At 34.1% G+C, this 26,304-nt stretch overlaps 1 protein-coding gene across 1 annotated transcript; it reads left to right on the top strand.

Moving 5' to 3' along the window:
* Positions 1–1,668: 1,668 nt before the first annotated feature.
* Positions 1,669–26,304, top strand: LOC143248745 (histone acetyltransferase KAT6A-like). The gene is made up of 8 exons (XM_076497421.1): positions 1,669–2,554; positions 7,972–8,122; positions 8,302–8,417; positions 10,105–10,186; positions 12,310–12,447; positions 18,270–18,363; positions 20,042–20,159; positions 24,129–26,304. Exons 1-8 carry the CDS (start codon positions 1,883–1,885, stop codon positions 24,267–24,269), a joined length of 1,512 nt encoding a protein of 503 aa, XP_076353536.1. The 5' UTR covers positions 1,669–1,882; the 3' UTR covers positions 24,270–26,304.

The raw sequence follows: 26,304 nt of genomic DNA, 5'->3' as shown, positions 1-26,304 counted from the left end.
ATTAAAATAATTGGAGTATCGAAAAGAATCAACAGGTCGTTGTACATAGAAGAGAATATACATTTTGATTATTACAACAAAGTTCTAAATCGTTCAATGAGTACCAGTTAAATTTACATGCTTGTCACTGTGTGCTAGTTCTTAATTTTACCAATTAATGTACTGCGTGTTAAAGACGAATAAATCTCCAAGAGGGAGCTCTCATGACACCCAAACCAAAATCTGTTTCTATTCCTGACCTGGCAAGGCCAGGTAGTCAGCACGCTCCACTCGTAATCTGAGAGCCCAGGTTCGAATCCCCGTCACACCAAACATCTTCGTCTTTTCAGCCGTGGGGGAGTTATAATGTGATGGTTAATCCCACAATTCTTTGGTAAAAGAGTTGATGGTGGGTGGTGATGACTAGCTGTCTTCCCTCTAATCTCATACTGCTAAATTACGGACGGGTAGCGCAGATAGCCCTCGTGTAGCTTTGCTCGAAATTTAAAACAAACAAAGTGTAAAGACGCATAATGTGTCACGATACATTACTCAAGGCAATGTTGTTGTTATAATTGCATTATATTGCAATAATGTGTCATATTACACACAGTAATATTTAATCACAATAAGTGCTCACCCGTTGCAGCATGTCGCCGCTCATTATTCGCAGCGATGTTGCAGGATGTAATATTTCTTATTACAATGTGCGAGTAATGAGTAGTGTGTCATCAAGAAGTGTATATAACTCTTTATAGCGTTAACAGAATTCCATAAATGTTTGTCTTTTGAACAATTATATTGTTTATATTAAACCTTTTCTATATATCAAAACAAGCGTTTTTAGTTCCAGAAATAACGAGTAATCTCTTGAATGAATGAATACTTTATATTCCTGTACGCACTATAATTATTTGCGTGTAGAATGGCAGCATATCGTCGTAAATTTACGATACGTTACTGCGCTTCGTTCTCTCTTTCGTTTGATTTCGCAAACTTGAGAGGCCACAAAATCCTTCAAAACTTTCTGCATCGTCAAAACTATAAGTTAAATATTTTCTCTCTCTCAATTTATGTTGTTTCGGTCATTTTTTGGAGAATTATTCAAATTTTCTAGCAGCAAAAAATTTAGATTTAGGCTAACTCTAATAAAAAGAGAAAACATGATGATGTTTGAAAAAAGATTCAATTCTGCATAAGAAAAAAATGATGCTAACCACAAACATATTTTAATAAAACGCAATACTTGTTTTTTTGGTGTTTTTTGTTAGTTTTGTTTATTTACAAATGTCCTTTACATGTAATATATGGTTGTTGATGCAAATTATGCATAATGACAATAAAAAAGCCATTACTGCAAAAAGAATTTTTTTTATTTGAGGGCTTATAAAAATATTATACCAAAATTCAAAATGTACAATTGTTCGTTAGTATTATTGCTTTATTCCTAAAAAAAAAATTCTTTAAATACAACTGACTCGTATTATTACTGACGTTTCTTTTAGTGGTTACTGCTCACTAAAATTCATTATGCATAACAACCTTATAGATTACGCACAATATTTCTTTGACATAATTCGCATATTATTATTATCGTATTGTTTGAAATCACTAACCCATCTGGCAACTATAATTTAGTTTAGCTCCAAAGCTCCAGTTCTCTGGCATACGACTCACGTCAGAAGCTCCCAGAGTTCTATGCGAGACATCCCTGTGCGCATGTGCAATTCGTAATTCCGCTGCTGACTCCCTTGTTCGGCCGTGTTTGCTCCGTTGCTCTACTTAGCCCACATATAACGAAGTCGTGTTTGTGCGTGTGTTACTGTGTTAAACTAGACTTTGTGAGAAGCTGACACTCTTGGATACAGTGTTTTTAAACGAATATATAAGAATTAATAGTAATATGAGTGGATTTAAATATAAAGATCTGATTTTGAACGCTATTGATCAACTGCACGAAAGAAAAGCGCGGCCTGATTCCGAACGAATTTGCCATATACTGGAAAGAAAAAATGGTGTAAATTCCCAAACGATTAAGACCGAATTACAGAAACTCGTGGATGCTCGAATTGTTGTTAAAGTGGAATATAAAGGTAATGTTAGTTATCGGAACGCGGCAAAATGGGCCCGTAACAACAGAATATTTATGAACGGTCACATGCTATACTGGGACGGTGTGAGAAAGGCAGTGGCTGAGGCATTCCATGAAATTACTGCTTGTCGGGAGAACTTTACCAATCTCAGTGTGTCTAGGGAAGAAATAGAAAGTTATCTAAGCAACAACAAAACCTGTATGTTCAGTAAACTTTCGAGTAAAGGGCTTGATATTTTTTTAAAGAGTGAGGTAGATAGTGGAAGGATAAAAAAATTACCATCAGGAAATTTTTTATTGAACCAAATAAAGGAAAACGGTGAAGTTAAATCAAGATTTAGGCCTGCCAAAAGTGGTACGGAATCTTTAAACGCCCCTTTGCAAGAAGAGAGAAAAAATAATTCGAAAAAGCGAAAGATGGAGAATCTGAACGCAAGTCACATCAAACAAACAGTTTCTTTAAGTAGAAGAGGTCGTCGAAAGGTTTGTAAAACTAAAATTATAATTTAAAATTCCGTATTAAAATATCCAATATAGCCTTGGATAATAATGGAAGTTAGTTTATTTGAAATTAAGCACAAAGAAACACAGTTGGTTATCTATGCTCTTGCCCACCAGGGATATCGAAACCCGGATTCTAGGGTTGTAACTCGACAGACATACCGCTATGCCACTGTTGAGAAATAACGGAAACAACAACTACATTTAAACCAGGACTGGAAAGGCCAACTTCAGGTGACTAACGCTGATATTTAAACTTACCCGTTAGTCATCCTGGCGAGTTACGATAATTAAAATTATGCAACAGAAACTCCTTTACAACTTGTATTACTGTAGTTTCTCTCTTATTGCTGTAAACTAGATATAAAAATTGGATTTAACGGTATTTAAGTTTTTAATTCTAAAGTTAAACTTTGTTTTGTTTTACCTTAATTCCTTTTTACGTATTTTAATAATTTTACTTTAATTTTAACCATTTACCGGATGTTTGGCGCAGATAGCCTGATTGCTTTACGCCATAAAACGCCAAACCAACCAACTGACAGCTACATTAAAATATTATTTATCAATGCTGCTTTCTATTTATTTATTTCTGTGTAAATAAAGTAAAAAACGTTTTCACTATTTTATAACTAAATATACATTTATATACATACATTACACATAAATGTTATTCAAATTAAACTACAAAGTTCGTGCTTGTTCTAAATGAGCTGTGTTTTTTCTTTGTTTTAAAGGATGAAAAAACTGTAATGTTTGTGATGTGGAATATTTACGTAAACGTGAAGTTAAAACTGTTATTAACTAAACTTAAGTAATTCATTAAAAGTGAACGAAAATAAAATAGACCACTAGATCTTTTACCTCATTGCAAACAGTGTCAGAAGAGAATAGCTAGCTTTTCATACTGCGTGAACTCAAAATTTAAAAGCAGTAAGATAAATATTACTTGAAAAACGCTTAGATTACAAAATATTTTGAAAGGAATATTTTCGTTCTTGAATTTTCAACGTATAATATTCCATTGGTAAACATACGAGATGTCGGAATAATTCAAACTAATACTGGACTCATACATTGTACATATTATTATGTTTTTTCTAGCCCTTCGTACAACGCTAGACTATAGGGAAAAAACTGGAACTGACAATTCAGAAATGAAAATTACACAGTAGCCTATGAATATATTCTAAATATATCTGTTAACCTAAACAAACACTTTTTGTTAATCTGAAGATGACCTAAGAAGGTCGAAACGTTATTCTGTACTTTAATTAATGTTTTAATTCTCATATCAACCGTCTTTAGAATACATTTTTACTTCAAGTGGGTTTTTCGTCATCATGTAATAGCCTCTGAACAACAAATATCACTATGTGGAAATCTATAATTACTTGAATGCTCTTAAATATTGTTTCCATGGCAATTACAGTTCACTCTAGAAATCTAATGCACCGACATTAAAGTGAAGAAGTAATACAAGTCAAATTATGTTAATTACATTGGGATTTCACACACCTTGAGTTTTATGAGCAGTTTCGTTATATTTTTTTCAAGTCTTAAAAACATCACGTTGCATCTTTTGTTGGTTTTTTTTTTAAGCTAGGCACAAACCAACACAATGGGATATCTGTGCTCTTCCCACCACGGGTATCGAAATCCGGATTCTAATATTGTTAGTCCGCAGACATACTACTGTGTCACTGGGGGAGGGTATCTTTGGGTGAAGTAAGCTTAACATCTTTTATTTCTTACAGACATTTTACGAAGTGCTGAAACAAACCTGAATATTTGTTGTTGTTATTTTACTTGTTTCAAACCCAGATATTATGTGACTTCTTTTTAAATTTTGTTGAATGTTTGTGTTATGCTGTTTTTAACATAATGCAGAGTCTCATACCTGCATCTATTACATCTAAAAATATTAACAAATCATGCTTCGATATGTTTACAGTGTATAGTCACAATTAAGGAAAAATGGCAATTTTTTTAAAACCATTTTATTTCATATCATCATTAAACAAAACATTTCGTTTTTGCAAACTCCTATATTGAAGCTTTATAAACTAGCTTTCAAATTTGATTATATAACTTGATGGCACTTGGAACGTTAGTCAAAAGCTAATATCAGCCCAATAGAAAACATTGAAATCGGCTCCTTTTAAATTGCAAAACAAAAACGATATGAGACAGAACATATTCTAGCGAGAGTGTTCTTTGTCTTGTTATAAATTTTTTATGGCAACTGGCTGCTATTACCCAGTTCAAAACAACATGGAAAATAATCTTCAGGAAAACCTTAACCTTAAGCGTAAGAGAAATGTCGAACGAGTAATAAAGTTAACGAATCCGTTGTATCTTCTTTGAGTTAGTGTGGGATAGACAAAATTAATACAGTTTTCAGTTTTTTGAATAATTAATGAATAGTGAATACTGCTTTAAACAATGTTCTGATCAACAACGAACAATTTTGAATTAAAAATCAACTCTTTGAGTAGATACAAAAATATGATTTTTTTTATCGGTTCTAGTTGCTGTTATTTGTTTCCGTCAAATCGTTTAAGATAGATTACTGGTTAATGTCATATATAATAAATAAATATTTTGCAAAAACGGTTTGTCTTTACGTTCTAGGTAAAAAAAAAACAAACTTTAATGTATCTGGTCTACACTTTCCAGCATAATAGTGTATCGATATGGGTTGTGAACATTTTCTACATTTATTTAGCCTTATTCTTTTTTATGTTAAATGGTTTGATTTGCTTTGAATGTCACTAAATTTTGAGTTTTTCTACGGTTTTTGTTTGTTTCTAAATTTCACGCAATGCTGCTCAAGGGATGTCTGTGCTAACCTTCCATAATTTTGGAGTGACAGACCAGAAGAAAGGCAGCTGCTAGTCAACCACACCTAGCGCCATTTTTGTTTTGTAAAAAAAAATAAACTAAAAAACAAATAAAACAAGCCGAGTTTCCCCTTTTAATTATGTGACGAACTAGTTATATTTGTTAACACTGAGCAATATACTTCGTAGACAAACTAATTATGTGACGAACTAGTTTTCTTTGTTAACACTGAGCAATATACTTCGTAGACAAACTAATTATGTGACGAGCTAGTTATATTTGTTAACACTGAGCAATATACTTCGTAAACAAACGAACTCAGGCTTCCCATCAACAGCAAGAATATGGAAAACGTTGTTAAATATATGGTAAGTGTATTTAATATGGTGTTTCAGAGATTTCCAGTGTGCAAGCAGTTCATTACGAGATTCATTTATGTTATTCTAAAAACTTATTTTGCAAAATATGGGGTTTAGATACCCACAATGGGCAAAAGACACAGCTAGTTGTGTAGCTCCTGGTTTAACAACAACAGTTTATCTGTTCGTAATGAAGGATGTAACCGTGAGGGTGATTTTTAGGCTAATCTATGTATGTGAGTTAGTTTTATCAGAAGTTAGTATAAATAAAAGCAGTGGGAATGTCAGTTAGTTATGGTTAAAAAAAAAAAAAAGAGTTTTGTTAGGTTGTTCGCAGAGATTAATAGTGTTAAAAAGCTTCTTTCGGGCTGTTCATAGTTCAACCTTCAGTTTCTTAACTGCTAAATAGAAAAATGATACATTGTTTATACAGTTTTTTACCATAGCAGAGAAGGCAACCGAAAGAATTTATAAGACTTAAACTATAATATGGCTTCTACTTGAGAATGTATTCGTGTGCCTTAGATTCTAATCCTGTTTACTAGAAACAGAAGTAGATTTGTAAACCTGTTTGAGATAGTCACTTCTCTGCGACTGGGCCTGGCATGGCCAAGTGGTTAAGGCTCTCGACTCCCAATCTGAGGGTCGCAGTTTCGAATCCCCATCACACCAAACATGCTCGCCCTTTCAGCTGTGAGGGCGTTATAACGTTACAATCAATCCCACTATTCGTTGGTAAAAGAGTAACCCAAGAGTTGGCGGTGGGTGATGACGACTAGTCTTACACTGCTAAATTAGGGACGGATAGCGTAAATATACCTCGTGAAGCTTTGCGCAAATTTCAAAACCAGCCAAATCTCTGTGACTGGCCCCTCGAAATATGGGGAAATTAGAAATTAAAATTCTGAACACTTTGAACAAGTAATGAAACAAAACCGTTGCGAGGAAGATGAAAAGTTGTCCAAGGTAAAGCAGAAAAAATGTATTTATGTGTACTTGTTTTTGACGATTTGTTTCAAAGATTATATATTAGCGAATTTAACCTATTTTCTTTGCGATGGCAATAATCTTTACTAACAGTAGATGGTAAACATGCCTGTAGCAACTAATAACAGAAGGTGCTGTTTTTTTTTACTTACCATCAGTTAGATAGTGCCACCTCGTTAATTTTAAATCATCATATTTTTGTTTTACAATTTAGCAGGGTTTGTATGCGTGCAGGGTAAAAAATGAGCAAACATCGTGTCCATTTTATATAATTCAAATAAACTAATATTTGATTTAATATCATAAATGACTTTCTTTAGAAATATTTTTAAAATAGCAAACTTTAAAATAGATCTTAAAAATTAAATTACAAAATTTAAGACGAGACCTATTAAGAAATAATACTTTATAACTTTTTTTTTGTAGAAATAAAATTTTAAAAATTTATTTTGAGATACGGCAAAATTATTAGTATCAGATGAAAATGGTAGAGATCCAAAAACTGAACGTGTCACGTATTTCAGTTTTCGTTAACTTGCTTCGCTTATAAGAATAATAATTGAAATTCCAGTTACTTTTAGTATTTGTATACGTTGTTTCTTACTACTTAGTATTAGTCAAGCAGTAGCTGGTATGACGTAGGACGCTAAAGCTCGTGAAACGCGATCCTTATAGGATGGAAGTGTGAAATTTCGCTAGAAGAGCTTCAGAACCAAATGACACGCAGTTTTAACCCAATATTGATTTGTTTTGCTTCAGAATTTCATACACAGGACCCTAACTTTGATCTGATAGCCCACAGGGAAGGCAAGTTAGTCAGCAGCGCTTATAACAACAATATGTTATAAACCACGAATCTTCAAATTCTCAGGCCTGAGATGCGAATCCCGAGGCCACGCCCAATCATCGTCTTTCATTAAAAAACAAACAAAACTGTTTAGTCTGTTCATTGGATCACTTGGAATCAACAATAACTGATAAAAATATTCACAAATTAATCAGTGGTCCAGATCACCTGGAAGAAAATGTCTGTAAATGCTTGTTCACACTGTATACTGAGTTATAGTGTTCTTCTGATATACTTTGTAACCTGAACATACTTTGATTTGCTTATGATAGTTTTAATTCTATAATTTTTTGCTTAAGTTTTCTGTCACTATTCTCAAGTTAAAATTTGTAATGACGTTCTGTATTTTCATCATTTTACAGAAGTTTAAGAAAAATCCAGGTCCAGATTTCTTGCCTTGGTCTGAATTTGAAAAAACTGATGACTTGTGTGACTTCTGCCAACAAACAGCTTCTACCAATCGTCTTGGGAAACCAGAAGAACTGCTTGTTTGTAAAGACTGCTCGGCTAAAGGTGAAATTAAATACGAGATAATCATTCACTTAGAAAAACAGAGCAGACAGTGCTAGAAATATTTACCCTTAATTTGACCCCTCATAATTTATCTCTTTAACTCTTTATGTTTACAGTCAAAACATAATTTTAAAGTAACAGTAAGACTGATTCTTCTCACTTCTGATGTTTTTATATAGCACATCCAAGTTGTATGCAGTATGGAGAAAAATTAACTGTGAAATGTAGAGAATATCCTTGGCAGTGTATAGACTGTAAGAGATGTGTATTTTGTGATCAGTCTGATGATGATGGGGTAAGTTACTTTATCCTGTTTATGAAATAAATGTAAGAGGCACACTGTTTTCTGCTGTTCTTCAATATAAAAGCTGACAAAATATGTTTGTATTCTGTCACTGAAGGATTAATCATTTGACTTTTCCTTATTTAGGAAGGTTTAATATCGTGGAGAGAAATGATATTTAGCTTTGTTTGGTAAAGAGTTTTGTACGTAGTACCCTGTATTTAAGAATATGGTTGTAAATGCTTGTTTTAAAAGATTACTGTTCCTTAATCTAATTGCTATTTTGCTGTCTAAAGTGCATTGCACTGATACTATATTATCTAAACCTAATAAACAGGAAGTAGATAGCTAGTTTGACAGCAAACTGTGTCTGTTGTACGAGTTATTAAACTACATATACCTAATAAAAAGGGAGTTAATGAGTAGCTCAGAAGCAAACTGTGTCTGTTTTATGTGTTACTTCAAACCTAATAACGAGGAAGTAGGTGATTCATGATGAAGGGAAATCCACTTTAAGTGAAACTGGATTTGGTATTAAAACTTGAATTAAAATAAAGTAGAGAACAATATTTCAACCTTCTTCAGGTTAACCTAATAAGATTTAAATGTTGTTCTGTACTTTATATTAACTAACGTTTCAACACCCATACCAGTTGTCTTGAGAATACAGGAAGTAGGTGTATTGTTTGGCAACAAACTGTGTTATATGTGTAATTATACATTACATAAGCTTCATACACATCAAGTAAATAACTCGTTTCACAGCATACTGTGTCTATTTTATGTTACCTAAACATAATAAACAGGAAGTAGAGGGATAGTTTAGATTGTGTCTGTTGTATCTGTTATTAATCTAATAAACAGGAAGTATATGAATATTTTGGCAGAAACTGTGTTTGTTATATGTATTATTAAGCCACCTAGATCTTATAAGCAGGAAGTAGAGGAACATTTTGACAGAAACAGTGTTTGTTATATGTATTATTAAGCTACCTAAACCTAATAAATAGGAATAGGTGAATATTTTGGTAGACACTGTGTTTGTTATATGTATTATTAAGCTACCTAAACCTAATAAATAGGAATAGGTGAATATTTTGGCAGAAACTGTGTTTGTTATATGTATTATTAAGCCACCTAAACCTTATAAACAAAAAGTAGATGAATATTTTGGCAACAAACTGTCTGTCATATGAATTATTAAACTACCTAAACCGAATAAATGGGAAGTAGGTGAACAGTTTGGTAGCAAGACATGTCTCTTGAACAGTGCCCACACTTAAGTATTGATTATATTAATTGTTAAAGTACATAAATAAAACATGGCCAATTACTCCAGAAAACATAACTGATTTATTTAATCAATATTTCATCACTACAGTTTCACTGGGATGAACAAAAGATAAGATAAAAAGCTAGCATCTTGTTTGTTCCAGTGCAAAATGTAGGCTTAAATAAAAAAAAGTTTTCTGGAGTATTATGTCATGTTTTGTCAATAAACATTACTCTCTAGTTTGCAAGACAAACTTTTAAACTATATATTAAACTTTACATGAGGAGGGGTACCATCAAACATGTGAACTACAGTGTTTACCCATGAATGTTCCAGAACTTAGGAATTTCCTAAAATTGCGACTTTAATTTCTGGATTACACTCTTGTATGCTGTTAAATCAAGTGCACCTTTTCTCTCTCACCAGGACTCCATGCTGTTTTGTGATGGGTGTGACAAAGGTTACCACATGGTTTGTCATGTACCTGCACTTACTGAAAAGCCAGGGGGTAAGAACTTTACAGATGCATTGTATGTGTCACAGTATTTCTTACATAAAAAAGTATGTTTAACTCTCTGATCTCTCCTACATATAGAGAGATGAATGATACAATAAGAGGGTTAAGAGGAAATGAAAGAGACTACATGCTCTGTGTAAATACAATCACGTGGTGCTTTCTTCTTCTATAATTGAGAATGAATTATAAAACTGTTTTTAAATAAACAGCACAAGAGAAAGTTGTGATGAAAGAAACTGAGAAAGAATTACTTAAAATTTCTCCACAAAACTATAAGCTATCATGGTTTAAAAGTTGAATTAACAATGGGTAACTATAAGTATTTGAAAGTAAAATAACTTTTTTTAATTAAATGCATTACGATAAAGATCAGAGTTCCTTTACACCCAAACAAGGAGATTGATCCTAGTGTAATAGCTTGTCTAAAACTATTTATTTAGGATAGATGTTTCTTTATTAGAGAGTTGAAAGATACAGGATAAATGTTTCCTTATTAGAGAGTTGAAAGATACAGGATAAATGTTTCCTTAATAGACAGTTTAAACATTTAGTATAGATGTGTTTTTTTTTATCAGAGAATTGAAAGATGTAGAGTTTCTTTAATACACAGTTTAAACATACAGGGTATATATATATCTTTAATGCAGAGTTTAAAAATATCTCATAGTTATTTCTTTAATAGAAAGTTGAAATATAAGGTAGATAGTTCTTCAGTCGACAGTTTAAACATATAAGGTAGATAGTTCTTCAGTTGACAGTTTAAACATATAAGGTAGATGTTTCTTCAGTAGACAGTTTAAACATATAAGGTAGATGTTTCTTCAGTAGATAGTTTAAACATATAAGGTAGATGTTTCCTCAGTCGACAGTTTAAACATATAAGGTAGATGTTTCTTCAGTAGACAGTTTAAACATATAAGGTAGATGTTTCTTCAGTAGATAGTTTAAACATATTAGATGGATGTTTCTTTAATATAAATTTGAAGCATATATATTAGATACTTTTAACAGGTAGTTTAAACATATAGTGTGTTTATTTCTTTATTAGAGAGCTAAAAAATATAGAGTAGATGTTTCTTTAATAGAGATTTGAAACATACTGGATAATTGTTTCTTTAAAATAGATTTGAAACATATTGGTTAGATGTTTAATATATATTTGAAAGATATAGGGTAGATATTTCTTCAATAGTGACTTGAAAGATATGGGGCAGATGTTTTTTTAATAGAGGGTTGAAATATATAGGTTAAATGTTTCTTTAAAACAGAGTTGAAACATATTGGTTAGATGGTTCATTAATATGGTGTTGAAACATGTAGGGTATATGGTTAATAGATAGTTTAAACAAATATAGGTTAGATGTGTCTTTAATATACAGTTGAAAGATTTAAGATAGATGTTCCTCCAATAGTATTCAAATATATATAGTAGATATTTCTTTTTAAAAAAGGAGTTGAAAGATATATGGTAGATGTTTCTTTAGTAGATAGTTTAAATGTATAAGGTAGATTTTTTTTTTAATAGATAGTTTAAAGATATAGGGTATATGTTTCTTGATTAGAGATTTGAAAGTTACAGGATTGATGTCTCTTTAATACAGAGTTGAAAGATCATCTAGATTTTTTTCTTAATGGTGTTCAAAGAAAAATTGTTGATGTTTCTTTAATCGACAGTTCAGATATATAGGTTACATGTCTCTTTAATACAGAGTTGAAAGATATAGGGTATATGTTTTCATAATAAAGAGTTCAAACAAATGGTAGAAGGTTCTTTAAGAGATTGTTCAAAGCTACAAGTTAAGTGTTTCTTTAAAGGATAGTTCAAACCTGTAAGTTAAATATGTCTTTAAGAGATAATTCAAACTTAACTCACATGTTTCTTGTTTAAAGCCATGCTATATTTATTTTTATAATGTGAAGTGTAAGGAGAAAACATGATTAATTCTTTCTATAAATTATATATCAGCTTTGTTCAAAAAGTTGTAATACTAATAATCCTCTCTGTATGAACTAGTCAACAATATTGTGTCATCTATGTTGAATTAGTTTAAATGGCTGATGGCATTATTGTTAACTCTTCTAACAATTACAGTAATGTTGTTGAATTTCAACAGGATTGTGGTATTGTAACAAGTGTAATGATGAGAAAGAATCAGAAGTGGAAAAAGTGTCAACTTCAAGTGGGAATTACCGAAAGGAAGATGTTTATTTTGAAACAAGTACCACTAGCTTCATTACCCCAACAAGATCAGGTAATTCATATAATAGAACAAGATACTCGTTAAAAGTAATTCCTTCTTCCAAAGTACCCTCAACAATATCTGGAAGTTTCCTAGTGTTAAATTGCAAATCCCTGTGAAACAGTGATGTACATCTAACACACACCTAGTAAATGTTTTTGGAACTTAAGTTTACAATCGTGAAAGGCACAAAAAACATTGCTTGGTTGATCACTGGAGTATGGCCCCCCTCCTTTCAGTGCAAAAAAAAAAAAAAAGATAAAGGAAAGAGTAAACAATTAGATAGAAATAAACAGACACAAGTGTTAGAAATACTGTTTTTGTTTTTGGGATCAGTTATGTTCATATCCCTGTAGGTAAACTGTATGTGGGCCATATTTAATCTTTTAAAACATTAAAGACAACTGTGTGATTAACTCAAAAACCCATCTTGGATGATAGCAGAAAATACTAGTTATTTACATTTCTTATTCTCATTTACTAATGTGAGTGGCTGGAAGGTATTAGGAATTGGTCTTTGAGAAATTTCAAAAAGTATTCAGCTTCTCAGAGGGAGACAAGTATCCCCTCTTAAACCCTTTGATATCTATTCACTTGGACCCCTCTTTTTTTTTTTTTTTTTGTAAAATTCCAGATCTGCCCCTGCATACTGATTGTTATGTGGAGCCAGCCCATTAAAGGTTGTACTATGATGAAGTTTCTCTAATGAAACAAACATCTGTTAATACGATAATCACTTTTGTTTTGTAGCAATTTCCTGAGTGGAAAAACTCTTTAGTAAACTCTGATTTAATCATAAAAGTTGCAACTTTGTTAACATAAAATGTTAAACAGATAACTCAAAAGTTTATAGATTTATTATATATACCCATGAAACTGCACTACCTGTTAGTATATAAATAGTAACTGGAAGCTTACTGCTTGGTATACTAGTTAACATAGGTACAATATGTCAGCTACAGTAGTACTTGTCTGCAAGATTAGTAGTTTGGACAGTTTTGCTGAAAGTATGAACTCCTACAAGCATTACACACAGAAGCCAGTCACATACGAAGACTGAGCATTCTTTTTACAGCAGTAATTATAATTCAACAGTAATTAACCAACCAAAGAAGTGTATTTAAACAAAAGGATATATATTTAAATAAAAACAACAGTCACAAACTTCAGTGGACATCTACCAGTGTTTCTGGTTTCAGGCTTCTTTTTGTCTTCAGTCTAAATTAGTTTGTTTCTGGAGGTGGCATATTATGGGGTTTGGTTCTTTTTGATACAAGATATTTTCTCTTTTACCAGTTTTGGTTCTTGTGGGATGTGGAGCATTTAGTCTTCAAGGCCCTTTTCCCTCTTTCCCAGCTACCTGAAATAGAAGCAAATAAATCAAGGGATCCAAAATGAGGAATATCCATTGAAGGTAATATGCCTGCACACTTGCAGGTTACCTTCAATGGATATTCTTCACTTGGTGGCTACTCATTTCAGATCCCTTGGTTTATTTGCTTGTATTTCATTTTTTCCATTGATCCAGTGTTGTTTGGTGGTAGGACAGTGACAATTGTATGGTGGGTATTCCTTTTCCACAACCTTCTTGGGTTTTCTGTCTTTCAGCAATATTTCTCTTATATATTTCAATATGCTGGATGTTTTCAAGCATTGGGCTTTGGCATTTCCTTGCTTCATTTCTAAGTTTTGGTGCTTTTCATTGTTCCTAGAGATATATATCTTATTTTCCATCTTCTGCAAAAGAAGAAGGTTTTATTGCTTTCTACCAACTTCTGAGTGGTACCATATACCTGCAGGCAGGTGAATATTCTGTTTGGATTCCTTTGTTTTTGACTTGAGAGCTACAGCTTCTGGGCCCACATACACAGGATACTACTCTTGACTTTCCTTCATTCCCATGTTTTCAATCTACTTGTGGATTCACTTTTATCATCTGCACGTGGTCATTCCTGTGGAGTGGTCCCTTCATCCTCCAGTTGTGTGATTATGCTATTGTCTAAGCAACCAACATATAGTTGTATTTGGTGTTCCTTTGGGTGGCATCCTGCTGTCTTTCTGCTTTGTGATTTCTTGGATTTTGGTTGGTCTACCTTTTTTTTTTAGTATGGAGGGGTCTTTTATGCCTTCCCACATACATCTCCTCCTATAATGTATCTCCTTCATCCACATCTCTCCATGTCAAGTTCTTCGAGTGGCTCAGTTTGACTGGCTTTGTCTTATTTCCTCCTCCAGAGACATCTACTGCCTATAAGGAGTCTGTGCATGCGATATGCTCAAATAGCTTCCATTTCCAGTTCCTGCTCCCATTTGTTTCTTCCCTGGAGCATTTTGGTGGCTCATGATCTTTCTCCATCCTCATTACAGGTTTAGTTTGCCTGTTTATTCAGTTGGCTTGTTTTTCCTTTCCTCCACAGGTCACCTTTTTTATCACGTCTCCTTTAATCTGTTTCAATATGTTGCCTTGTCTCTTGTGGCTCATTTTGATCATCTTCTGAAGGTGATTGTCTAGGTAAGATTGTAGACTCCTTCTTATACCTTTGCCTCTCATTGCTCACTTCATCTGCCTGTATTCTTCTCTGGTGGATATCGTTTCCATCCAGGAATGACTCTGTGCTCTGGTTCTACTATGCCTTGGTAAGTGCAGTTCCCCTCCCATGCCTTTGTCATTATTACCTAATTGGATCCCACTCAGTGATGAGTGTTTTCTGGCAAAGTATGTGTTTTATATATACTCTTCAAAAAAATTGAAATGCAAAAGGCAAAATATGAGACACATTGTTAACAAGTTTATTCGGGTAGTTCTGTATGACATGTGTGAAACTTTGCACATTCACTGCTGAACATCCAAAGTCTGCAAAGGCGAAGTCCACGCTCACTAGGTGAAGTTTAACGTCACTCAACGTCAATAACGAGTATTGCCCCCCCCCCGTGAGCATTAATAACTGCTTGGCATCTCCTGCCCATGGAAGCGATGAGATGACGAATCACATCCTATGGAATGGCTGTCCACTCAGCCTGCAAAGCTGCTGCAAGCTGAGGTAGAGTCTGCGGTTGAGGTTGTCACCATCGTAGATGTCGGTCAAACTCGTCTCAAAGATGTTCGATGGGGTTTAAATCTGGTGATCTGGAGAGCCAGGGACGAACATTGATGTTGTGGTGTCTCAAGAAGACAGTGGTGAGTCCAGCTGTGTGAGGACGGGCGTTGTCATGTTGAAAAACGTCGTTGATGTTCACCATGTTGGGTTGCACATGGGGCCTAAGAATCTCGTAGATGGTTGCGTACGGTCTGATTGGAAATCCTACGCAGCCCTGGTATGGTTGAGTCAGTAGACATCGCAGTGGTGGTCCTATCCTGAAGGTGACGTAACCAGGTGTTGCGATCTTGTGCAGGCGTGATCACACGAGGTCTGCCAGATTGTGGACGGTCACGAGTTGATCCATGTTGTTGGTGACGATTCCATAGCTTTGTGATGGTGCTTGGGTGGACATTCACAGCTCTGGCAACATCTGATCAAGATTCGCCTGCTTCCAAGCGACCATTGGCGTTGTTGCGTTGTGCTTCAATCAGTCTTGGCGTAACTGTATTGGCGTGTCGGTGGCTTAACACTGAGCTATGGAAATCGAGAACCCGTCACTTTTATAGGGATTTTGCACATGTTGCACTTGCAGAACATGCAGATCTCTCAAACAAATTTATTGGACATGCATGCGTTTTGGCGAAAAATCCGATGTTTTCCTCCGTTTTCAAAGTGCACAACTTTTATTGTAATTTTGGTCTGACAATCAGTGCCTTAACACGTGTAACATCACATTCTCTGAGCTTGTAATGTTATTACATATATTTCTCTTTAAAATAACAAAAATATCCCTTTTGCATTTCTTGTTTTGAAGAGTAAATATATAAATAGTTATATGCTGTACTTGGTCTATCAGTGGTAAAGCAGAAGAAGGTTTCTGCTCATCCATACTGTTTACTCGATTGAATAAATTTGGGAATGTTATGCTTTTCAAAATAAAATTTTGCAATTATCATTCCGCTTTCTCCAGTGTGCCATTCCACCAGACTCCCCACTCCCTTTTACTTTCCCTTCCTTGAATGGAGTTTGAGAGTTCTTATCACTTTACAGTTCCTAGCAACTGAGGTGGTTTGTGAACCATAGAAGTTTCTTTGGGAGTGCGTCATACCTATTATAACATCATTTCTCTTTACACTTTCTTTAGAAGGGGATGAAGCTGGGAACCTTTTTTCTTTGTTTTTTTTTCTAGGTTATTGTTGCAGGAGGTCTGATGTGGGAGGGAGCTGGACCAGCCACTGCTGGATACTCCTCATAATACTAAGTTCAGGTTGATAACACCATGTTCATGTGGTCAAAACCAATAGATGTCCTCCTTCAGGATGAATTTTCTCTGCTCCTGTGGTTGAGCAGATGTTCCATATCCTACTTATAAATCTGAGTGCACATTGTTTTCTACCCTATTCTGGTGGTTTAATGAATCTTGTTCTTTTCCTGGTCCTTCTACCTGCTACAGGAGGAATCCTTGTTCTTATGGTTGAGTTGAGATTCACACACTGCTTCATAATTCCAGATTCAGTTTGGTATACTTCTTGCCTCTTACAGTTAATGTGGAAGTTTGCCTGGTGATCACTGTTTCCTTCCTTCCTCACTGTAATTCTGGTTGTTTACAGTATGGTACTTTGTTTACATGTCATTGGGATGGGTGTATATCTGTTGTTCACAGTACGCTTGCCCTGTCCACATTATATTATACATACTCAAATGATTTTTTGGAACTGTCCATCATCTCATAATACCAAGGATAGGACTTGGAGACTCATCTGTTCAGTCAGGGTTGGGGAGAGTCTTGCTCCTATGTTTCCCAAGGCCCTTCAATATTAGTTTGATTCTCAGTGCTGCCTGTTTTATGACACCTCACCACAAGAGCAAAGGGCATACCTGATCCAGAAATGGTGAATTCCCTCTCATATGTGCTTTCATTCAGTTACTCAGCACACCCACTCAATTTCCTGTGGACACTATCCATAGGGAGCCTCATGTTTCTATGTTACATTTGGTCCTCCTACCTCCTCAGTGTGGGATTCTAGCTTTTGTGTGAGTTTAAGTATGTACTCTATTGGAAGTTATCATTTCAGATTTGCAATAGATACGTGCCTCAAGTGTTTTTCTGTTTTCTGTCGTGTCTAACCTTGAATGTAAAGTACACAAAACATATCACAACAGAATGAAAGCATACACATTAAAAAACAATAATGTGTAGCCAGTACTAAAAACTGAAATTAAGTGAGAACATGTCTGACTTGTACAGTGCCAACTGAGAAAGCGAGAAGGAGCCAATTTCTCCAAGATCGTGTGTCATGGTGGAGAGTTGTTGCATGCACTGTGTATGCTAAATGAGTAGCTTGTGTTGAGTGAATATAAAGCTAATGAGAATGAAAATATTTTAATGCATTAAAGGGCAGATAAAATGGGGAAAGCTTTTGTATGAGGGGAGGATCTATCACAAATCTATTTTCAGTGCGGGATAATAATAACTTTTTCACATCATATTATACAAGTTTTAATAAAAATCTTTCCATAAGTGCCATGTTCCTGTTGTTTTTAGTTGTTTTTAATTGTTTTTAACTACCCAAACTTAATAGTTATTGTTACTGGTAATAAATGTAATGAAGTGATTTATATTTCGTTATAAGAAAATTTCAAGTATGTGAGGCATATTCATTCATAAAACTTAAATGATGTGTGCTTATTCTATTTGTTTATCAAAAATTAGTTTTAATTTCCTCTCAATTATTTTCATAATTTCCAAAACAGAACTAGATCCCACAGTCGGACTTCCAACTCCATGTAGTTCTCCAATACCCGAGGATAAACAACATCCTTACATGCTCGGGTCATTAAATAAAAGGTAAGTTCACTGTGAAAATTTCAGTTGATTCCAACTCCTTAACAGAAGCCAAGTCCTTGTTGGGCTTTCTATAACATTTTAATTCTGTATGTAGTTGTACATAAACACCATCCATATCTTTATAAAAGATAAAGACACCTTTTTTTTTTTTTTCTCTGTTAATAATTCTTAAGACAGTAGTTTGGTCTCAACTCTCATGGCAAACCTTCCAACACTTAACAGTTTTCCCATACCGGCATATAAACATCACACTTATTTGCTAGGGGTAACTGAACAGAATGTATTACAATTTTTAAACTTTGAAGTGGAACATATTTCCCAAATACAATTCAAAATAAGAAATAGATCTTGTCATAATTTAATATTTTATTTCTTCACTATGTTTATTAGTTATAAATTCAGTTAATATAACAAATAAAGGTTTCAAACATTATTGACTTAGTATTTTCTTATATTCGAATCAGTCTTCCTCGATGTGTTTCACCTAATTCTAAAGTTAAGTAAGTACTGAGGAAATCAATGCTCCCATATTTGTGTTCCTTTCTTTCCATTAAAATAGTACACTTTTATCATTAGAAAATATATGAAGTGTACATCAAACTAAGAAAAGTCTTCATAATATTTAGCTGTAAGAGATCAAAAGTGAAAATTTTGTTGGTTTGCTCACAGTTGACATAAACATCAACAAATTTGTACTTTTCCTTACAACAATATAAATATTTTAGGTTTTATTGCACTGCTGTTTTGTTATTACTGATGTAAAACCAAATGAAAGTAACAACATTTTATCTATCTATGTAAAAGTGTCTTAGTTAATGAAATCCTGCCTTTGCAATATTTTATAATTAACTAATTACAAATATTTTCAAACTCTGAAACACAAAAATTTAGGTAAAGTATCTTATAATTTGAATGTTACATTATATTATCTTCATCAGCCTTATTTGAAATGTGTTGCCTTCCTTTTAGACATAAGAGATTTAATATAATATCATCCATAGTATCAACTTTTTTCCATCAGTCATTGACTTCTTTGAAGTTTGGTATTAATATTTCAAATTATCTTAGATCAAACTGGGTGAGGGGGCAGCTTTGAATTTCAGCTTACCTTAATTCTTTTAAAATAAAATTTTTCTTCTACTCAACATTATAAAATGATCTTACAGTTAATTGTTCAACTGTTCTATGGACCTCAAATAAAGGATTAATTAACAGAATAAGTGTAGGAATAGGTATAAATTAATTAAACTTCACTTTTTTACCATAGATGTTATTAACTTTTTTGTAAGAAACTACACAGATTTCACATTTATGCACATGGAACAAATCTAACATTAGAAAGTTCTTTGTTGGCCAGTTTTAGTGTACAGTCTCCTGCTAACAATTAAGACCTTTTCAAACTTACATTATTTATACTGAGCAAAACTTTTGTTTATAAGTGAACCAAAGACAGAATAACTAAGAGGTAGGTTTCTATGCAACAAAGACATAAAGATGTCTAAGTAAGAAAGACATAAAAGTTTAAGAGCAACAAAGGTGATGATGTTTCTAGGTAACAAAGAGACAGAAGGCTCTAAGTAACAAACATGTAGAGGTTTCTTAGTGATTAAGACATAGAACCTTTCATGTAGCCGAGATGTGTGGTTTCTAAAAAGGCTTTGCATCGAATGTCCTATAGAACACTCAGCCAATATCCAGAAATCGTTCCTGATGCTAAAGATTGGACCATTGATGATGTTGAAGGATTCTTCTCTTACGTTGGATTTCCTGAACAAGCTTCTGCTTTCAAAGAACAGGTACATTTTTAGACATTTGTGTTGTTAAAACTTCTGAAATGGGCCTATTGCACTAGTTTTATTTTTTTAATTATTTTAACATACATCATTCATAACTTATTGGATATTTTTCACCATTAGTTGCAACTTATGCTTTGCTTCTCTGGTTGCTTAGAATGCTGAATTCTGCATGTGATTATATATAAATGGAATGAATGTTCAAATCATTTTTTTTAGTTGTGTATGTAATTTGGAAGTTTAGATTTTAATAAAAGAAGGGTGAACGTGTTCATAGCCACATGGCTTGCCGAGTTATGCAGTTGAAGATAAGTGACTTTGTGCTCAAGAAATAATTGATATACAGATTATAGAGTTAACTGTTCTGACTGAAAGGAAGAATAGAATCAACATAAATGTTGTGTGATGAGCCTAATACTTTAAAAATGTAAGTTTGTTTAAATCTCTAACATGATATAACTCCTCATTTCTTTTAGTTTTATGGTTTGGAATACAACAAATAAACTTCAATGTTTCAAAGAGTTTGTGTTGACATACATAGTAATGGCTCACCTACAGATCTGGTTCTGTAAATATAAACATGATTAATCAGTTTTTCAATACAATACTTTCACTCATGATTGCTTTTTTTCATTCATTTCTACCCTCTATATGTGTAATTTTCATTTGCCATTAGCTTTGACATTCCCATAACAACAACTAATATTGTTTTTACTACTGCCCTGAACGTTAGCCTGTGGTTTCAATGGCTTCAGGCTCCACTCTTTCTATTGAGTAGGTTTTACTCTTAGATTCACAAGTTGGAGTCCACCATGCAGCTTGCTGTATCTCCTAACCCAAGATCAGACCCACCATTTTCTGGAAAATATGGTTAGGATGTTGTAGATTTGGATAACCTATTTCCACCTCCTTCCTTTGTCACAGAATCCTGGGTCACATCTGTGGATTCTCCTGGACCTTCTTCCACCTTCCTCAGTATGGTATTTCAAGTGTGTTCTATTTTGTCTGTATACCCTGTCTTAAGATTCCTCCAACATGCCACCTTTCCCAAAGTTACCCTGTTTTCCCAAAATTACATTCTGTGATTAGCATGCCTCATCCCCTTGTGCCACTTCTGATTTCTATGTATTAATGTATCATCATCATTCAAATTTTTTTTCTAAATTTTCAGAACTTTAGTGTTTGATTCGGGTGTGAGGATCTGACCCCAATACTACTATGAGATTTTCTCTAGCTCTATTTTGCCATTGCCATATGTAGTGCCTCTCCTCTAGCCATTTATTATCTAAGACTATTCACTATTCCCATGAGGGTTTTTTGATGGATAAACACCACCTCCCTCCTGTTTTCCACTGACATGCTTGTCCTCCTCTGCCCTTTCCCTCCCAACCTCACTTCTTTGTTGTTGGGATTTTGTGGATATGGAAGTGCTTTTAACTTACATAAACCCTGCACAATTAGGATTTGTGTGATCTTTGTATGACTCCATTTTTATATCAGTAAATCTTTGGAGATTGTTTTGACTCATTGTCATGCAGAGTAGAGACTGCTGTTTAACACTCTTTCCTTTCATCCTTGGTCTTCTGTGATTTTTAGCCTTTGCTTGCTCCTATATCCTGTTATCTACCTTCCTATCTTTTACCTGTCCCATATTTGGTGAACCTTGGCAGCTGGCTGTAGATTGCTCATTACTAGATCTCCCACAGTTTATGATACAAATGATTCTAACATCAGTTTTAGTATGGCTGAGGCACGATTGATGTGATTGTTTACTTTTGGAGTACTTTCACCGTGGATCCTTAGGTGCTTCAGATGTTACCTGAAGAACTTTATCTTCATTTTTTAGTCCCATATATGCTATTACTGTATCCCTTTCCTTTTCTTCTGAATCCACTTTCCTGACAGCATCTATCTGAAACAGTTCTAGATCTTCTTCACAAAGATGCCCTAAAACTCCACTCACACTTCCCTTGGGTTCTATTTGCAGTTCTTCATAGTTCCCAAGAAGTGGTGAACTGACATCCTGTCATAGCTTTCTCCAGTCTCAACTGTTTTGTCAGCCTTCCTTTCCTCACTTTTTGGTGGGTATTTACTCTGGGTCTTTGGATGAGTAATGTGGATATCTCAATTGCTTACCTTCATTGTATGGCCATTAAGGTCTTTAACGCTCACTATTGAGATGGAGTTTCCTAAAAGACCAATAGAAGTTTTGTCACAGTGTTTTCCTTCATAATTAAAGTTTGTCTAAGACCATACCAACTCCTCAATTATCATGAGTAAAGCAGTGTTGGGATAGCTACCCATCTCTCTGATCCTTGTTGAATAAATTGAGACTGACCTGCTTTTAAAGGATTTTTTTCCCTCCACTGCACTTTCTCTAGTGTTACATTCCTCCAGATTTCCCACCACATTGTTCCTCTCCCCCTTCCAAGTGGATTAGGGGAGTCCTTGCCATTTACCAGCTCTTAGCCACTAGAGTGAAGGATCATGGAAGTATCCTTCTGAGTGGGCTCAGTATCACTCAGTTGAGAGTAATTCAGTGGTGTTCTGTCAGTGTGAATGGTATATGTATATATCCTCTTCCTACCATGGAATGGATTTAAAATTCCTGACACTGGTTTAGTTTAGACTGGAGATAATCTACCACATAAGCTCATCCCTCTGATTGGGGTTCCTCATCCTACTGCTACCTATGCCAGTTTTTGGGTGGTTTGCTGATGGATTACAGCAGGACTAGTCAACACAAGTCCTCATGCATGTGTACTGCAGTTGACCTACCATGTTGCATTTGCCTGGATGTTTGGTTCCCAGGTGGCCTGATATTCATTGTGTATTGGGTCTGCAGAGATGTCCTGACTAGAATGGCAGGATGAGAGCCCTTTTCCCTTCTGCTTCCTAGTCTTGAGATGGAAATGGTACACCTGCTTCATACTATAGACCAGATAATAAATACTTGATGCTGCCTAGTTTTGACCCACTGAATATGGTCTGATGTACCCTAGCCACTTTATTACATTTGGAGCATAAAAATACGCATTGGATGTGCATCCTTTCTGCCCAGGTTAACAACACATCTTCACAATGAGCAAAGAGTAAACCTGGTACTGATGTGACGTGGTCTCCCATGGGCATGTCCCTCTACATTAGGGTTTCATACTTTATGGGCTCTCATTGACCACTTTCCAAAGGATTCCCATCTAAGTAAACTTTGTGCCAGTCACTCCACCATTAAGGTATTGTATCAGAATGTGTAATACTCCTACAGTGAAAATGTATTTGTGATAGATAATTAATTCCTTACCCCCTTCTGCTGCTTCTTTTTTGCTTAATCTTGAAGTAAAGATTGGGTTCTACAGTAATAGAGGAAGTCAGCATGGTACATTGCAGCTTATCACACTAAACATGTGAGGTAGTATCAAAGCTGGTGGCAAGCAAATACTGCATATATAGAGAGTAGTATGGAACAAGAAAATCTATTATGTGACAAGAAGTAATTACCTATTTGTAGGAAACTTATAACTTTCAGACAAGTGCTCCATGGATCAATACAAATCATAGTGAGTAATTGGTTAATTGATTTTGGTCATAAAAGTTACTCATCTTTGTTGACACTTCCCATTATCTTTACATGATGAGTGTTAGCTACAGTTGCAAGTCTTAAACATGCTACACAAAATGAAGTAAACAATTCAAGATAACAGGTATGAATAAAAGACAAAACTATAATTCACTTAAGTGTGGAAAAAAGGTATTTTTATTTAATAATAGTACTTTTAAAACTCTGTGTATAGTTTATCTTCGTAGCTCATTCTAAAACTGTATATTCTTTATTATATATCACTTATTAGAGCTTAACTATTCTATTACTTAGATTACTGACTGTTAGGACTAGGAATAATGTGTTATTATTTGTAATTCCCACTTGTTAAAAAATACAGAAAAACTGAGAAGAATAAATTTTTTTTCTTACAGGAAATTGATGGAAAATCCCTGTTGCTCATGAAAAGAAATGATGTCTTGACAGGTCTCTCTATTCGGCTTGGTCCAGCACTGAAAATCTATAATCACGTGAAACGACTTCAGACAGGCTTACCAAATGGTCATCTCTTGTAGTTCATATGAAGGTCAAAATCTTTATGATTCTTGTAAAAATAGAAACTTGAACTTCACTGTTTATTTTAGATGAATATGTTGGATCACTAGCATACGAATATAAACACTTTCTCTAGAGTTGAACTTTTCCTGTGCATTTGAGTGGTAGTTTCAATTTGGTTTATATGTGTGGTTGAAAAAGTTCAAGCCGTACAATTATTTAGCCCAAAGAAGATCAGATGTTATATTAAAACGTGATATTAGAAAGGATTGTTAGAGAAGATGACAGCTATTCAAATATGACATGAGAATGGTGTACTAGTGAAAGATCAGATGTCCAATAATACAACATGACATTAGAAAGGATCGCTAGAGAAAATTCAGATGTCCAATAATACAACATGACATTAGAAAGGATCGCTAGAGAAAATTCAGATGTCCAATAGTACAACATGACATTAGAAGAGATCGCTAGAGAAAGATCAGATGTCCAATATTACAACATGACATTAGAAGGAATTGATAGCATTGTCATCTGTGTAGTATAAAAATGTAAGTTCTCCATTGCACTAACTCTCTTCTCTATAATGTCAGAATAAATCTGTTACTAAGTACACTTACATTGTTCTAGAAAATAAATTTACAGGTACACTATAAATTTGGGAAACTAATTATACATATTAGAATCACAGTTTTAAATATGTTACTACAAGTTTAAGGCCTTCTAAAATGTGTCTGTTAAGATGGTGCCTTTTTTTGGAGTTCAACATTTGTCTTCAGTTTCACTGACTTTGTTAAACATTTGTAGTTTACAGTGATGTCAAGAAAACCCACTTGTAGAGAAATATATATGTAAAAATGGCTCGTTTTGGTTGAGAAAATATTTCCTCAACCCAAATGAGCCATTTTTACATATATATTTGTAGTTTACATTTCAGCACTAGCTCTTTGTTTCTTTGTTTACTCTCAAGTATACCAGTTGTTACAGCTCATGTGGTATTTCACACTACTACTTACACAGCACTGTACCATTTCTTACAACTGATGTGGTATTTCACACCAGGGCCCAGAAGAGGAATCCTGGTGCTTCCCCTGAGACTGTGCCCCTCCTCCTCTCTTACCCCCCCCCTTCAGATGTGTATATTATTTTTCCTCTTGTAAGATGCAACCTCTTAATATTGTTCTGGTTGTATAATCACCATTAAACAGCATCAGCATATAAATACCACTGTTTTGTGAGAGAGAGAAGAAGGACTTTTCAATATCATGTGGAAAATATTTGCTTGATCCCAGGCCCTGTTTCACACTTTAATGGTTACAACTGAAGTGGTATTTCACACTTTACTACTTACACAGCACTGTACTGTTTGTTACAACTGACATGGTATTTCACACTTTAATACTTACACAGCACTGTACTGGATGTTACAACTGATGTGGAATTTCACACTTTAATACTTTCACAGCACTGTACTGTTTGTTACAACTGATGTGGTGTTTCACACTTTAATACTTACACAGCACTGTACCATTTCTTAGAATTCATGTGGTATTCATGCTTTAATACTTACACAGCACTGTACCAGTTGTTAGAATTCATGTGGTATTCACGCTTTAATACTTACACAGCACTGTACCAGTTGTTAGAATTCATGTGGTATTCACACTTTAATACTTTTAAAGCATTATATGTAAATGTATTAACTTTTATAAGTTTCTTATATTCAAACATAAAATCACAACATTATTTAGATATTATATAATATGTATCTTTATCAAACCTTAATCCAAACAACTACTTGAATAAAACACTTATTGTAAAGCACAAGGGTGTAGTTTAACAAATTTGGTTGATTATAGCAACAGTTAAATGTGTACATTTAGTTAGAATTAACATGTTAACTATTTTTGGAATAACAATAAGAAAAATAAACCATATTTATGGATGGCTTTCCTCATGATTAACTAGGTTATTCTCAGTCCTAGCCAGTTTTGTATTTGTAGAATTTTAGTCACTGTAACTGTCATCAAATAAATTATCACACTTATGAAATTA

The sequence above is a fragment of the Tachypleus tridentatus genome, chromosome 4, assembly GCF_004210375.1.
Source record: "Tachypleus tridentatus isolate NWPU-2018 chromosome 4, ASM421037v1, whole genome shotgun sequence".
Taxonomy (NCBI): Eukaryota; Metazoa; Arthropoda; class Merostomata; order Xiphosura; family Limulidae; genus Tachypleus; species Tachypleus tridentatus.
Note: the sequence above shows the minus strand (reverse complement) of the source record. Positions and strands in the feature narration are given on the sequence as shown.